This window comes from Trachurus trachurus (assembly GCF_905171665.1).
Source record: "Trachurus trachurus genome assembly, chromosome: 10".
NCBI lineage: Eukaryota > Metazoa > Chordata > Actinopteri > Carangiformes > Carangidae > Trachurus > Trachurus trachurus.
Window position 1 is genome coordinate 16,066,154 of NC_139894.1, and position 12,465 is coordinate 16,078,618.

At 44.2% G+C, this 12,465-nt stretch overlaps 2 protein-coding genes across 2 annotated transcripts; one reads left to right on the plus strand and one right to left on the minus strand.

Annotated features, from left to right (window-relative positions):
• The first annotated feature begins 1,373 nt into the window (after window positions 1–1,373).
• On the plus strand, window positions 1,374–7,588 carry cfl1 (cofilin 1). Its single transcript, XM_083980721.1, has 4 exons — window positions 1,374–1,497; window positions 5,260–5,570; window positions 5,663–5,739; window positions 6,547–7,588. Exons 1-4 carry the CDS (start codon window positions 1,495–1,497, stop codon window positions 6,657–6,659), a joined length of 504 nt encoding a protein of 167 aa, XP_083836847.1. The 5' UTR covers window positions 1,374–1,494; the 3' UTR covers window positions 6,660–7,588.
• Window positions 7,589–8,131: 543 nt separating this feature from the next.
• Window positions 8,132–11,956, minus strand: prss23 (serine protease 23). Its single transcript, XM_083980713.1, has 2 exons — window positions 11,595–11,956; window positions 8,132–9,925 (listed from the first exon to the last, which is right to left on the minus strand). Exon 2 carries the CDS (start codon window positions 9,906–9,908, stop codon window positions 8,760–8,762), a length of 1,149 nt encoding a protein of 382 aa, XP_083836839.1. The 5' UTR covers window positions 9,909–9,925; window positions 11,595–11,956; the 3' UTR covers window positions 8,132–8,759.
• Between the last annotated feature and the right edge of the window lie 509 nt (window positions 11,957–12,465).

Here is a 12,465-nt window from a genome sequence, read left to right on the forward strand (position 1 = left end):
TATACACTTAAAGAAAAGTATTGTTTTTTGTTTTGTTTTGTTTGGGGGGGGGCGCAGTAATGTGTCTGCACACCCCTCAGCAGAAAGTAGTTAGTTGCGCCCCTGCGTACGCATGAAATGATGAAATAAACATGTCTGCCTCGGTAAGAATGACAGATGTCAGGTGCGTGTGTATTATAGCTTTCTGTTAGCCTCTGCTGAATAATAAAAAAGACAACAAAAGAGAAAAGAAACGGCGGTGGCTCCAGCCCCCCGCCCGCCTGATGTGTCACCATCCTGGTCCGGCTGCTGCTGCTGTGCTACTGCCGCCTCTCATCCTTCACAGACCTCTCTCTGTGTCTTCTCTCTCTTCTCTCTTTCCTCTCTCGACGCGCTGCCGGTCAAAAAATCTGCTATAGCGAATTTTCGTGTCCCTTGTTTCCTTATATGGTGATCAGCGTCGCGGCCCGACCCCTCCTTTCCCCGGGAGCGAGGCGCGTTCACGAGCCGCGCGCCGCCGCCGCCGCCGCTCACCGTTCGCTTCCATATTTGGAAGTGAGTTCAACAAAAACGGCACGGAGGGAGGGGGAGGAGGAGGGGGGGGGTGAATGGCGGAGAACTTCCTCCCATCCGAAAACCCGCTTTGCGTAGGGCAGGCTGCTGAATGTCGGTCAAAGCAGCAGCAGCGGTACGGCCGCTTTACTTATTAATCACTCCTCACGCCACGAGTGTAATAATTAATAGCACGTATTCAAACCGGTGTTCAAATTACAACGCTGTCCCCAATAATACCTACATACATAACATATAAATAAATCAATGAATGGATGAATTAAAAATGTTCTGTTGGTAAAATAGGTTACGATAAATTAAAGGAAAAAAAAGAAAGAAAATCAATAGGCCTATAGCTTCAGACAAAATGTTCGTAATCCTATAAAGCACTGCTCAATAATTTCATAAATCGCATCTGATGTCACCAGGTTTAGTCAAATATTACACAAACACATATTCCCATAATGCTCTCTGATCCTGGTTTACTTTGTTTGATTTAACACATACCGCAATAGGCTTGAAGAGTAATGGCTCTATAAAAAAAAAAAACATAGGAAGTAGTAAAAAAAAAAGAAAAAAAAAGTGTGACACTAGTCTTCTCAAACGCATGCAAATAAGTATAACGTTTAAAATAAGTGGTCGAAATAATATGTTGAGATGTACCAAGTAAATGTATTTGTATTACGTGTTTTAAGTGAGTATTTAAAACCATAAAAACTGAAGCTAACAATTAATTAATGAGGTTAGATCTGCAGATTAAATACATTAATCAGTTGTAAACAGCAAAAACAGCAAATATAAAAACAACAGTCGGAGGAGGCTCGTGCTCTGCAAATGGGCGCTCCCGCTCGTGCACGTGCAGGCGCGTCCACGTCGCGTATCGAGTCTGTGAGCGCGACCGACAGTTAATCGTCGTGGTCCATTCAGTTTCAACCCTGACGCTGACGAGTCTAATCTACAGCTATGGTAGGTCTAACGCCTTTTCTTCCCTATCGCTTTGTGGCTTCTCGCGGGTTTCTCCTGCATGTTATACATTTAATCTCACCGTGTAGGGGGCTTTGTTGTCATTTTATTTGATACTTTCTCGATAACGGTTACAACGGTTTTAGCCTCGGACGTAGCAGGGCAGCTCGGTGCCGCCGCCGCCGCCGCCGCCGCTAGCACCGCGGCTAACGGGGGATGAGGCTCCGCTGGACCGCCGGTTGTACCTCCGGACAGCACGGTGAAGCAGAGCCACATTCACATAAAATGAGCTTATTTGCAATACTGCTGCATTGTTTCCCCTCCTCCCTCAATATGATGATCACAGGCCCAGATACAAACGGCTGCCGACCCCAAAACAACTGGCGCCATTTCGTTTCATTTGTCCGTGTTTCTCCGACACGAAGCGGCTCCGGTCGAGGCCGAGGCCCTGTCTCTGTCCCTGTCTCTGTCTCTGTCTGCGCCGCCGCCTGGACCCCCGGCTCGATGCCGCTGTCTGCACCGCAGTGTGTGGGGTTTGGTCCCCGGCTCGGCAGGTGATGCAGCGCCTCGGGGGCCAGCGGCAGGCTGACAGGCAGTTAGCTGAAGCGGCTCCGTGAGCTCAGGAGGAGGAGGAGGAGGAGGAGGAGGCGGAGGAGGAGGATGACAGCCATTATGGCCGGCGCGAGCTGTGATTTCCTGGTTCTTTGTCTGCACGCGGCTTCCTTGTTAACGGCCCCTCAGACTTTGGGGATGATGTCGTGCTTCGTGCTGGGTCACTTTTACCCCACAGTGACACTAAATGTGCACAGCGAGGGTTTTAAGACGCGCTGTGACAGTAGATGTGTGTGAATTGACAGACGGACGGTCCGTTAGGAGAGTTTTGCCTTATATAGCAAAGCTAGCGCACACACACATGTGCGTGTGTGCTGCATTCATGGCCCCACCCTGAATTTGGTGCAAAGACCTTTTTGTTTGGTGCCATATTATAATGGATCTGCACTCGGATTTTACTGTCATTTGTGATGTGAGAAGTTCGCCATGTTATCTACTCGGATGTAACAATAAAACAATTGACAGAATAATCTCCATTATGTAAGGACTGTTTGGCAGTGTCGGCGGACTCGTTAGCTATAAAGCTAGCGGGCCTCTGTTTCTGGATCTCCGTGATCGGTGCTGCGCATCTCCTGAGTTGCGCATCTAATTTGTACAGAGGTTTATACACACTGAAGGCCCGTCACGCCATTACACTAATAGTCGGTAACAAGAGGGAATAAATTAACCGATGTCTCAGTTCATTCAAACATGATCATTATGCACAAGTGACGCATAGAGATAAAGGATGTGGCAGAATATGCGTTATTTGTTTAACATTATCGGCGTTATAGCCTTTTATCTGCGCTTTTTCTTTCTTTTCTTTTTTTTTTAAAGATCCAGCTATGTTGTCTATTGTCTTTAATGCTGAGTCTGCAGAGTTAACCTGACAGCAACTAAATCCGCCTGCTGCACGGTTCCTCTTTTCCTATTCAATACAGTTTTTTTGTGTTTTGTTTTTTAATTAACGAATTAACTCTTTTTAAACAAATCCATTAGCCCCTTGATTGTTTGTTTTTGTATAATCAGCCATTATACCAGTAGCTCGTGAGGCCTCTAATCTTTACTGTTGCTTTGTGGGAGAGATTTCAAGATTTTAATTTTGACTAGATTTGTATTCAACCTCATGATGAAACTCGGTTTCTGCAAAGAAAAGTGTCAATGGTAGAGATTAGATAAAGTGAGATCATAGTGGTCAGTCACCATGGTGATAAAATATGCAGCTATAAATAAACAAAATACAAACAATGACATTAAAGATTGTGACGAAGCAATGAACTGGATATGTCAAATACTTAATTGATTCAACAGTTAGGCTACAACATGATTTGCAAAAAATGGAAAAAGGAAACAGCAACGATTCTCAGCATCATCATGGAGAAAGACGTCATAAGATAAATGTCACGTGCCGTCTTGGATGGAAACAGTATCTGTAAACTTGTGAAATTTGGAAAACAGCAAGGAATATATAGAAAATACCCAGGCACAAGACTTATTCTGTTGATGGGTGGATTAAGGAAGTGATTAAGATTATTTGCTGGTTAATTATTAATCTAAGATTCAGTGTTATCTCACTCAGGCCTTTTACTCCCTGAGCAAACATGCTGTGTCTGCCCATTCTGCGTAGCTGTTGGGTCCCCTTTCCGTCTTTCCTGCCCCATTATTTCCCTTTTCATTGTTGTCCCTTTTTTTCCATTGACACATTGCTGGTAGGCAACGTTTTCTTCCATCTTCTCGTGAGACTGCGTTTTTCCTGTGATGGATTGCCTTAAACAGAGTCAGAAGACCAGGCTGAGTGAGTTTATGGAGCAGCTGTGACTCGGCGATGTGACTCGTATTCTATATTTCAACAGAAGCCCCATTGTCTGAGCCTGAACCCTGCTCTGAAACGCTTAATTCATGACCACACCCTCACCCACATGGTCATCTTTATGGCAGAGATACATGGCTTCCACCTCTGCTTGCAGAGAGAGGGAACTTACGTAATGTTTTTATACCTACTGGTCCTGCCCCAGTCTCAGATTTGCGGACTTTGAACATGCAGCAGTGGCCGTGTATTTTTATTTCTTTCCTTCGGTATTCATACAGTCTGACCTCATACATAATAAATGGAATTAAAAAGGCTGTTGCTGACTGTATAATCAGTGCTAAATTCATTCGTGGTGAACAGTAGAGGCTGTCAGAACATTTTCAGATTGCATTATACAACTTCCAACACAGCCACACCTTTTTTATGTTTTCAGTGGTACCGGTTGTTCTCATAGAGACATTCCTGCCTCTGTGTGTGTGTGATGGTCACATGCTGCCCTCTCAGGCCCTTCTTCATTTCCATGATGTCTCTAATGTACTCGAGTCATCACTTCCTGGCTCGTCTGAACACTGTGGCTTGTGCCGTCTTGACAAACCTCACCGACCTGTTATTCTTATATACTTCGGCTTTTTCTAGAATAATTGTGTAATCCCTATTAGTTTCTGATGTTGTCAATAAATACACAAAAACAATTTCATAAAGCTGAACTTGTTATATTTAAAGTGCCTGTTCAAAAGGCTGGATGAATGAGAATGAAGTTTAACATCAGACCTGTGAAGATTAGTTTATCAGGACAAAACGATGCTGCAGCCACTTTGATAATGAAACTCATGTTTTAGTTATTTTCTTCAGCACAATGTCACATTTGTTCCGCAGCTTCTCAACTATGAGGATGTAAACTGAGTAGTGCTGGTTGGCACAAAAACAAAGCCTTCCTTTGGTCACAGATTTTAACAGGCATTTATCGCAATTTTTTTTTTTTGTGGACCAAACATTAATATTCAAATCATAATTAACATTTGAAGCTGTAGCTGTTTCTTTTTTGATGCTGAGACTGACAACGGAAAACAACGGAAATTATCTGTATGAGGAACAAAATTAATCAACTAGTTTCAGTAAATCATTAAGTGTTCATTTACATCTCAAACGTTTTATCCTTAGGTCATGATTATAAGCACCTAAAGATACAGAAATGTGTCTTTTTTACCTGATGAATACAAATCATTTCAGCCTCTAAATACATTTGTTTTTTATTACCAGGGTTATTATGGGCCGTGTACTCCCTATATTTGCATTGATGGCATCTGCCGTGTGAAAACTATGAATACATTTGACTCTGAATCATCATACTTTCCTCTCCGCAGGCCTCCGGTGTGAAAGTCACAGATGAAGTTATCGCAGTCTTCAATGACATGAAGGTGCGCAAGGCTCAGGCGAACGAGGACGAGAAGAGGAAGAGGAAGAAGGCCATCCTGTTCTGTCTGAGCAAAGACCTCAAGAACATCGTCCTGGATGAGGACAAAGAGATCCTGCTGGGTGACTTGGGAACCACCGTCACGGATCCGTACCAGAAGTTTGTGAGCATGCTGCCACCAAACGACTGCCGCTACGCACTGTATGACGCAACCTATGAGACCAAAGAAACAAAGAAGGAGGACCTGGTCTTTATCTTCTGGTGAGGGCGGACGTTATCGCACATGCTGGTGTTTATGGGTTTTTTATTAAGACAATATTTGGTTTTAATATTTGTTTCATTCCCTCTCACAGGGCTCCAGATAGTGCCCCCTTGAAGAGCAAGATGATCTATGCCAGCTCAAAAGATGCTATCAAGAGGAAATTTGAAGGTGAGGAGGTGCAGTTAAAGCTGCACTAATCAATATGTTTGTATTGACACTGGGTCAAATATGAAATTGCTTATACGACGCGCCCACACACACAATCAACTCTAAACTTTATTGTTTTGGCTTCATGTCCTGCCATCTAATGCTCAGTTCAATCTCTAACAACCAGCCGATGAACGTCATTGATTGTTTAGCAGCTGAGAGACTTGAATTTTTCTTGTGGCCAGAGAAATTGCTTCATATTAACTTGATATGTTGCTGAATGTGCAAATGGGAAATTATTACATCAACATTAATAATTTAATAGGATGACAAGTGTCAGTGTTGTGTAAACAATTTGTTCTGCTGCCCCCAAGTGGATGGAAAGAAAATGACTGCATAGTAACTGCATAATCATTACAGTAGACGCCCAGAGTTTCACTTTGCATAAGCATTAAGCCTCTGCTCTCATAACACATAAACATGATGACAGTGTAAACACTACACTTGTTGTTTGGTTTCTTTTCCGGTAAGAATTGAATGTTCAAACACACGGTTTACTGCCACTGTAAAGGATAAAGTAGAGATGTTGTTGTTTTTACTGTTCTTATAAATTGTTTAGAATATTTTAATCTAATTTGAAGGCCTGTCTGTTACTGTTGCACTGATTTTCTTTTTTATTAAGAGTTCAATAAGGAAAATGCATCTTCCTTTTTTGTTTGTTATGTACAAAAAGGGTGGACTTTCCTTTTTAAATGCCCATATTTACAAAGTTTGTTTAATTTCAAAGTTTGTTTAATTCTGACTTCTGTCTCTGTCGCCCTCTCTCAGGTATTAAGCACGAGTGGCAGGTGAACGGGTTGGACGACCTCAAAGACCGGCACACCCTGGCAGAAAAGCTTGGCGGCTCATCAGTAGTCAGCCTGGAAGGAGCCCCTGTATAAATTACCCCCCTTCCCCCCATTCCTCCTCTATGGCTTCGATCGAGGCCTTTCAGACACATCTGTTGGGTTTAGCTGTTCATTCCAGTGTGGTTTGGAGAAGGGCAAAAGCAGAACCAGCACCATTTGTGGGACTTTCGTGGGGTGGGATATTGTGGGTGGGTTTGGGGTCAAGTGACAGTTAAAGTGAAAAAAAACAGAGAAAAAAAAAAGAGAAATTCCACAAATTCAGACTGTCATTCCAGTTCAAGCAACTTAAAGGATATGAACAAAACACACACAAAGGAAAAACATTCAGATACAACTGAGGAAGGATGATGATGATGATAAAGATTAATACACATATTGTTCATGTTTAAGGACAGGGTTTTCTTCTTTCTGGGTTCCATTTGAAAAATTACAGAGAAAGGGACAGGCAACAACCTTTTTGTTTTCCAACCATCGAATCCTGACAAATAATCGTTCCAACTACTTTTTTTTTTTTTTTTTTGCCAAACTTCTAATTAAGTTTTGTAAGTGTGTGTAGTTGAGACTAGGTGTAGTATGAACTAATTCACTCTTGATTGCACAAGATGTATCAAAACTTTTCTCTGGGGGAACACGGTTAAATATATATATTTTTTTCTTTTTGTTATTCCATTTTGTTTTGTTTTTTTCTTCTTTTGAACATGCAAATTACAAAACTTGAGTGATTCCTTTTTATTTCCAGCTCTGGGTCAGAAAACTATGGCATTTGATGTAGTAAACAACATGCAAACATTCCTTGTACGTGTTAAAACCAGGATCTTAGATTTCAAAAACTTCGGTGTTATGAAGAAGGTCTGATGGGGAGCGATGTGTATATGAAAGACCAGCGGTCAGAGTTAAGATTGATATTGAATGGTGGATGTTTTGTATCGTCTCCTTATCTCTAATAAAAAGCACTAAACTACTGACTTGTTCTGCTCTTTTTTCCATTTTTTTTTTTTTTTAACTTTTGCTTAGTAAAAACAGTTAAGCTGTTTATACTTCCTGGTATTCAGACTTAAATATAAATGCCTTCATGGTGTTGATGGATGTGTTACCTTATGAGGATTATGCTCAGACCTTACTACACAAATGGTGCCAATTTAGTTACAACTGCAACTGTATTAATTGTTTTTTGGTCTTAAACATCAGAAAAAGTGTAAATAAAACATCCTAAATTCCAATATAGAAACATTTAAATGAAGGGCCTACAGTACCTAAGCAAAACAAAGACGGCTTAGTATTTAAAGGCGCTGGCAAATTAAGTAAAAACACACTAATTTATGCACATAAATTTAATGTCAATTGATTCAGTGGAAGCCACGGCGAAGCACCATCAGGTTCTTGGTGCTGCAGTATCATTGTGGCCACAGGAGGTCGCTGCAACACAACTCCTCAAACCAGACACAGACACAAGCACTTATAAATCTCTGTTTATTAAAATATATCAAGCATTTTTCTTAAAAAATAGAATAAAATTAAACACTCTGTCTCTCCGGTCCACACAGCGAAGAGCAAGCTGTCTGCTGAAATGTTAGGCATCAGTGGCGTCTGTAGACTCTGTAGGTCAGTTTTTTTTTTTTTTAACTCTGTGCAACTCTAGAGAGCTGTGAAACTATCAGAACGTAGATCGTGGCAGATGAAGCTTAATGATCGTTGAAGATTGATCAACATACCAATCAACCAAACCCCACCCAAAAAACAATGAAAACAAATGTACAGCAAAGGTGAAAAACAAGAAACACGGTCCTCAGTAGATTACCATCATCCACAGTATGAAATAATGTGCTGTTACTGAAAAGTGTTTTCTCTCTCTCTCTCTCTCTTGTAAAAAGTGGTTTCTGTTAATGCTGTGGAAACACTGACTGTGGGCAGAAACGTATTAAAAGATGCCGTGGTGATGATCTCACAGGCAGATAGTTTAATAGGCTCAGAAATTACAGGCAGCTAATTAAACACAGGAGAGACGTAACTCAGTGAAGGGAAACTAGGTCTGCTTTACTGGTCTAGGTCGATATTTTTTTGTGTGGATTTAATCCAGTTTGATGACATTTCACCCTCTTGTGTTCTTTCTTTCTTTCTTTGCTCGTGTCCCTCTCAGTCTTGGACGCAGTCCAGTCGGTTGCCGTGCACCCAGTAACAGATCTGAGCAAACTTCAGAGGAGTGATGCGCACAGCCACATTGTAATCCCTGTTCTCCCCGTCGATCTCCAGCCACTGGTGTCCGGAGAAAATACCGATGACCTTCCTCTCCCAGCGCTCCAAACCGTTGTCCCAAACTCTTCCGTAAACTCCAGAGCCGCTCGCCCCCGGCCGCGCGTCACAATGTTGGTATATCAGGTCGCTGGACTCTTCCTCCACGGGACAAAACCTGTAAACCAGCTCCCCGGGTCTGTCGCTGTCGAAGCCGGAGAAGTGGATGCGCTTCCCTGCCAGGTCGTCAGAGGAGGGGGCCACGGAGAGGCGCATGAAGGGGCGGCGGTGCGGCCAACGCAGCTCCAGCAGAGCGTAGTCAAAGTCCATGCTGACGTCCTGCGGGCCCTGGATCCAGCCCTTCGGCACGCGGGTCCGCTTCACCCTCACCCAGCGCACCAGAGGCTTCTTGGCAGAGCCGAGGCCGCCTTTGGTGCCGTTGATGCTCGGAGGGATCAGGAAGCCCACCCTGAGCTTCCTCGCCCCCTTCACGTAATCCTTCCCGTCGTGCACGCAGTGGGCCGCCGTGAGGACGTGCTGCTGGGACACAAGGACGCCGGTGCAGCCGGTGGAGATGCGCACGGCCGTGGAGAAGGGGTAATCCAGCAGGAAGTCGTCCCCCTGGATGTTGAAGCGTCCGTCCGCCCCGTAGATCTGCCGCCTCACGCGCTTGTGTCCGGGCTGCACTCTCCTGGACGGAGGCGGGCGAGCGAAGAGATGCTGATGGTCGCTCACAAACTCGTCCTCGCCCTCCACGTCCACGGTGGTGAGGGTGCGCGAGCCGTCGGCGTACAGCGTCTCGAAGGCCAGTTTCTCGCTCAGCTGCTGGTCCTGCTCTGCTCGGTGGAAGCAGCTGGAGTTGCAGTGGGTGGTGAGGTCCAGCTGTGTGTGAGCGCTGAAGTGGGAGCGGGTGAGAGGCGTCGGCGTGTGAGGCACCAGCGTGGGGACGTGGGCCGCGGGGGGGTGGGGAGGGGGAGGGGGGTGCAGGAAGGACAAGGTGAGGGGCAGGAAGAGCAGGTGAGTCAGGAGGGAGTTCTCACGTGGCGTCAACATGGTCGGTGACGGAAACACTGCAACGACACAGAAAATAATCACACACATGCACAAGTGAGCGAGAAACAGCTCAACAACTTATCCCTGAGAGACAAACATGGATTCCTACGGGTTTTTCGAGAAATCAACAGTGGAAAACTTTCCCAAACAAGCCGTCTGCTGACAGGCACACAAACTTTAATCCTTTGTAAATCTGGACTCGCTCACAGTTTATTGTTGATTGTAAATCACATCGCCTATGCAAGTGAGGTCAGCAGCTTGCAAAACCTAGTGTTGCAATGCAGGCCTGAGTTTCCCTCTGGTGTGGCACAGCAACAATGAACCTCTTGTAATATAGATTACCAGGAAAATAGGATTTCCGCCTCACGGAAACAAACAACCTTTTTAAACATCTGTTTGGTACAAAAAGCCACAGCTCAATGTCAACAAGGACCAGAAATGCAGCTTGTGATCACCTGAAGCACTAAAAAAAGAGATAATCAAGAGAGAAACTCTACATTATAAGAGTGAAAAAAGAGGCTGGTAGGGTTCAATAAAAACTCTCCTGTCAAATATTTGTCAAAGCTCAGAGGTAAGAAGTTGTTTTCTATCAAACATTAACTACTTCACATTGTACGTGTGGATTTTCAGGGCAGATTAGCAGCTACAAGGAGATACTTGATCCCCTCTACAGGCTGTGGACCCAGAGGCACTCATGGCATGAAGAGAGCAGGTGTGTGAAAAGTGAAAAGAAAAAGAAGAAGAAAAAAAAACAAGTCAAGGCACGGCGGCAAAATAGAGGATTATACCCAACAAAAGACAGGGTGGGGCCTGTCCACACACCTATGTGCCGTCTCATATAACACTACACAGGAGGTAGAGTTACAAAGAGCAGCTACTGTAGGGACCGTGAGGGAGGGAAAGTAAAAAAAACTCCCTCCTATGTTGACATGTTGGATACATGACAGCTGTGGCAGACAATTCACACCAGCCACAGAAGATCTCAAGTGGTAAATTGGCTTGGTGAAGGAGTGGAAAGCTCCTGCAGTTTAAAACAATAAAAAAAAGAAAAGGAAAGGAAAGTGGGACAATATCAGCTGCTGTTAACCAGGCTGTGGTGGGAGAGATGTAACCAAAGTGAGTCTGGGATGTTAAACCCTGCAATCACTGTGTTTTCTAGGGCCTCTATGGGTGTTTGAACAAACACTAAATGCTTTTTAAGCTGAATTTTCTGGCTCCAAACCAGAAAACCACAGCTTTTCCTCAGGGTTTTCAGAGGCTTGCTGTGATTAAAACCACAGGAAAATGATCCAGAGGACATGCATGTGCAAAAAGTCACAACAACAGATAACTGGAAGCGAGGTGAAGGGAGGGACAGCTGTGTTTTGTTTTTTCTTAGACTGCAGCACTAACTTTAGGATGCAACTTTGTAGGGGGGAAAAACGTTGTCAAATAAATCTTTTTACAGATGTCAAAGTGAAATTGTTTCTGAAGTGGAGGAGTCCCTGAACCAAGCTGTTCAGATTCTGTATTTCCTTCATTTCTAACCATCATTTCGCCAAATCGTCTGGACTGACACATCATCTTACACCTGGCTATGAAAACAATCATCTATAGGTAATAATGGATCAAACGTGGGCATCAGAGTAAAGGCAAGCATGTCCACAATTAAAACTCCCAAACAAACAACTACATCTAATATATTACCTCCTGATTAGAGATCGATGATCCGTGTTTACACCCCGGTCAAGTCTCCCTCCCCATCAGACGACTCCTTCAGGATCACTTCCCAGGTTTTCCTCATCATCATCTCCGGGGACAGGCAGGTACTTCGTCCCTCCTCTCCGTCTCTTTGCCCTGCAGAGGTTATTTGAAAGGGAAAAAAAGGAAAAACGCAGCCCGCCAGCTCTTTAACAGCGTGTGCACATAAAGCTCCAGATGCTGACTGTCCGGACCGTCCTGTGAAACCCGCCCAGCCCGGACGCAGCGCCACATCTGAAGCGTCTCCTGTCTGCACAGAGCCGCGCGCTGCCTCTCTCTGTCGCCCCGCCCCCTCCCCCGCCCCTCCCTCCCTCCCTGCCTGCTGAGAGGGGACATCGGTGTTGGGCCTCCAGTGTATTAGCCTGTCCCACCAGTTTATTCTCACACTTTATGTGCATTTCTGATATTGATAAAACAGACATTTATCAGAATTGATAATCTAAGGTAGTAGCCCAATCCAGAAATGGGCTCTGTTGGGCAACAGCAGCAATATACGATAGATTTTAATGGTTGAAGTTCACTATTTTGCTTCTGCTTGCTAATATTTTGAAGTAAAACACAATTGGCATTGAAGATTTTTACCCATAAAGCAGAATTAAGCGGAATCTTTGTGTTAATATAAATCTTAAATAGTTAGGTTATATCTTCCGACAGCAATCACTTACATATTTGGTCTGAAACACGGGTCTGTCAGTCACTCTGCTCTGCTGTAAGCCGAGGAGAAAACTTTCCTTGTATCCTACAACCTTTATCCAATGAGGAGAGAGAACGGCATAAAGGGGCGGTCCTCTCTGTGTGTGCAGCCAAGGGATGCGCG

Coding starts and splice junctions, on each gene's coding strand:
- cfl1 (XM_083980721.1), top strand. Junction 5,571..5,662: donor GACCTGGTCTTTATCTTCTG/GTGAGGGCGGAC, acceptor TCCCTCTCACAG/GGCTCCAGATAGTGCCCCCT. Junction 5,740..6,546: donor TATCAAGAGGAAATTTGAAG/GTGAGGAGGTGC, acceptor GCCCTCTCTCAG/GTATTAAGCACGAGTGGCAG.
- prss23 (XM_083980713.1), bottom strand. CDS start 9,908: ATGTTGACGCCACGTGAGAACTCCCTCCTGACTCACCTGCTCTTCCTG.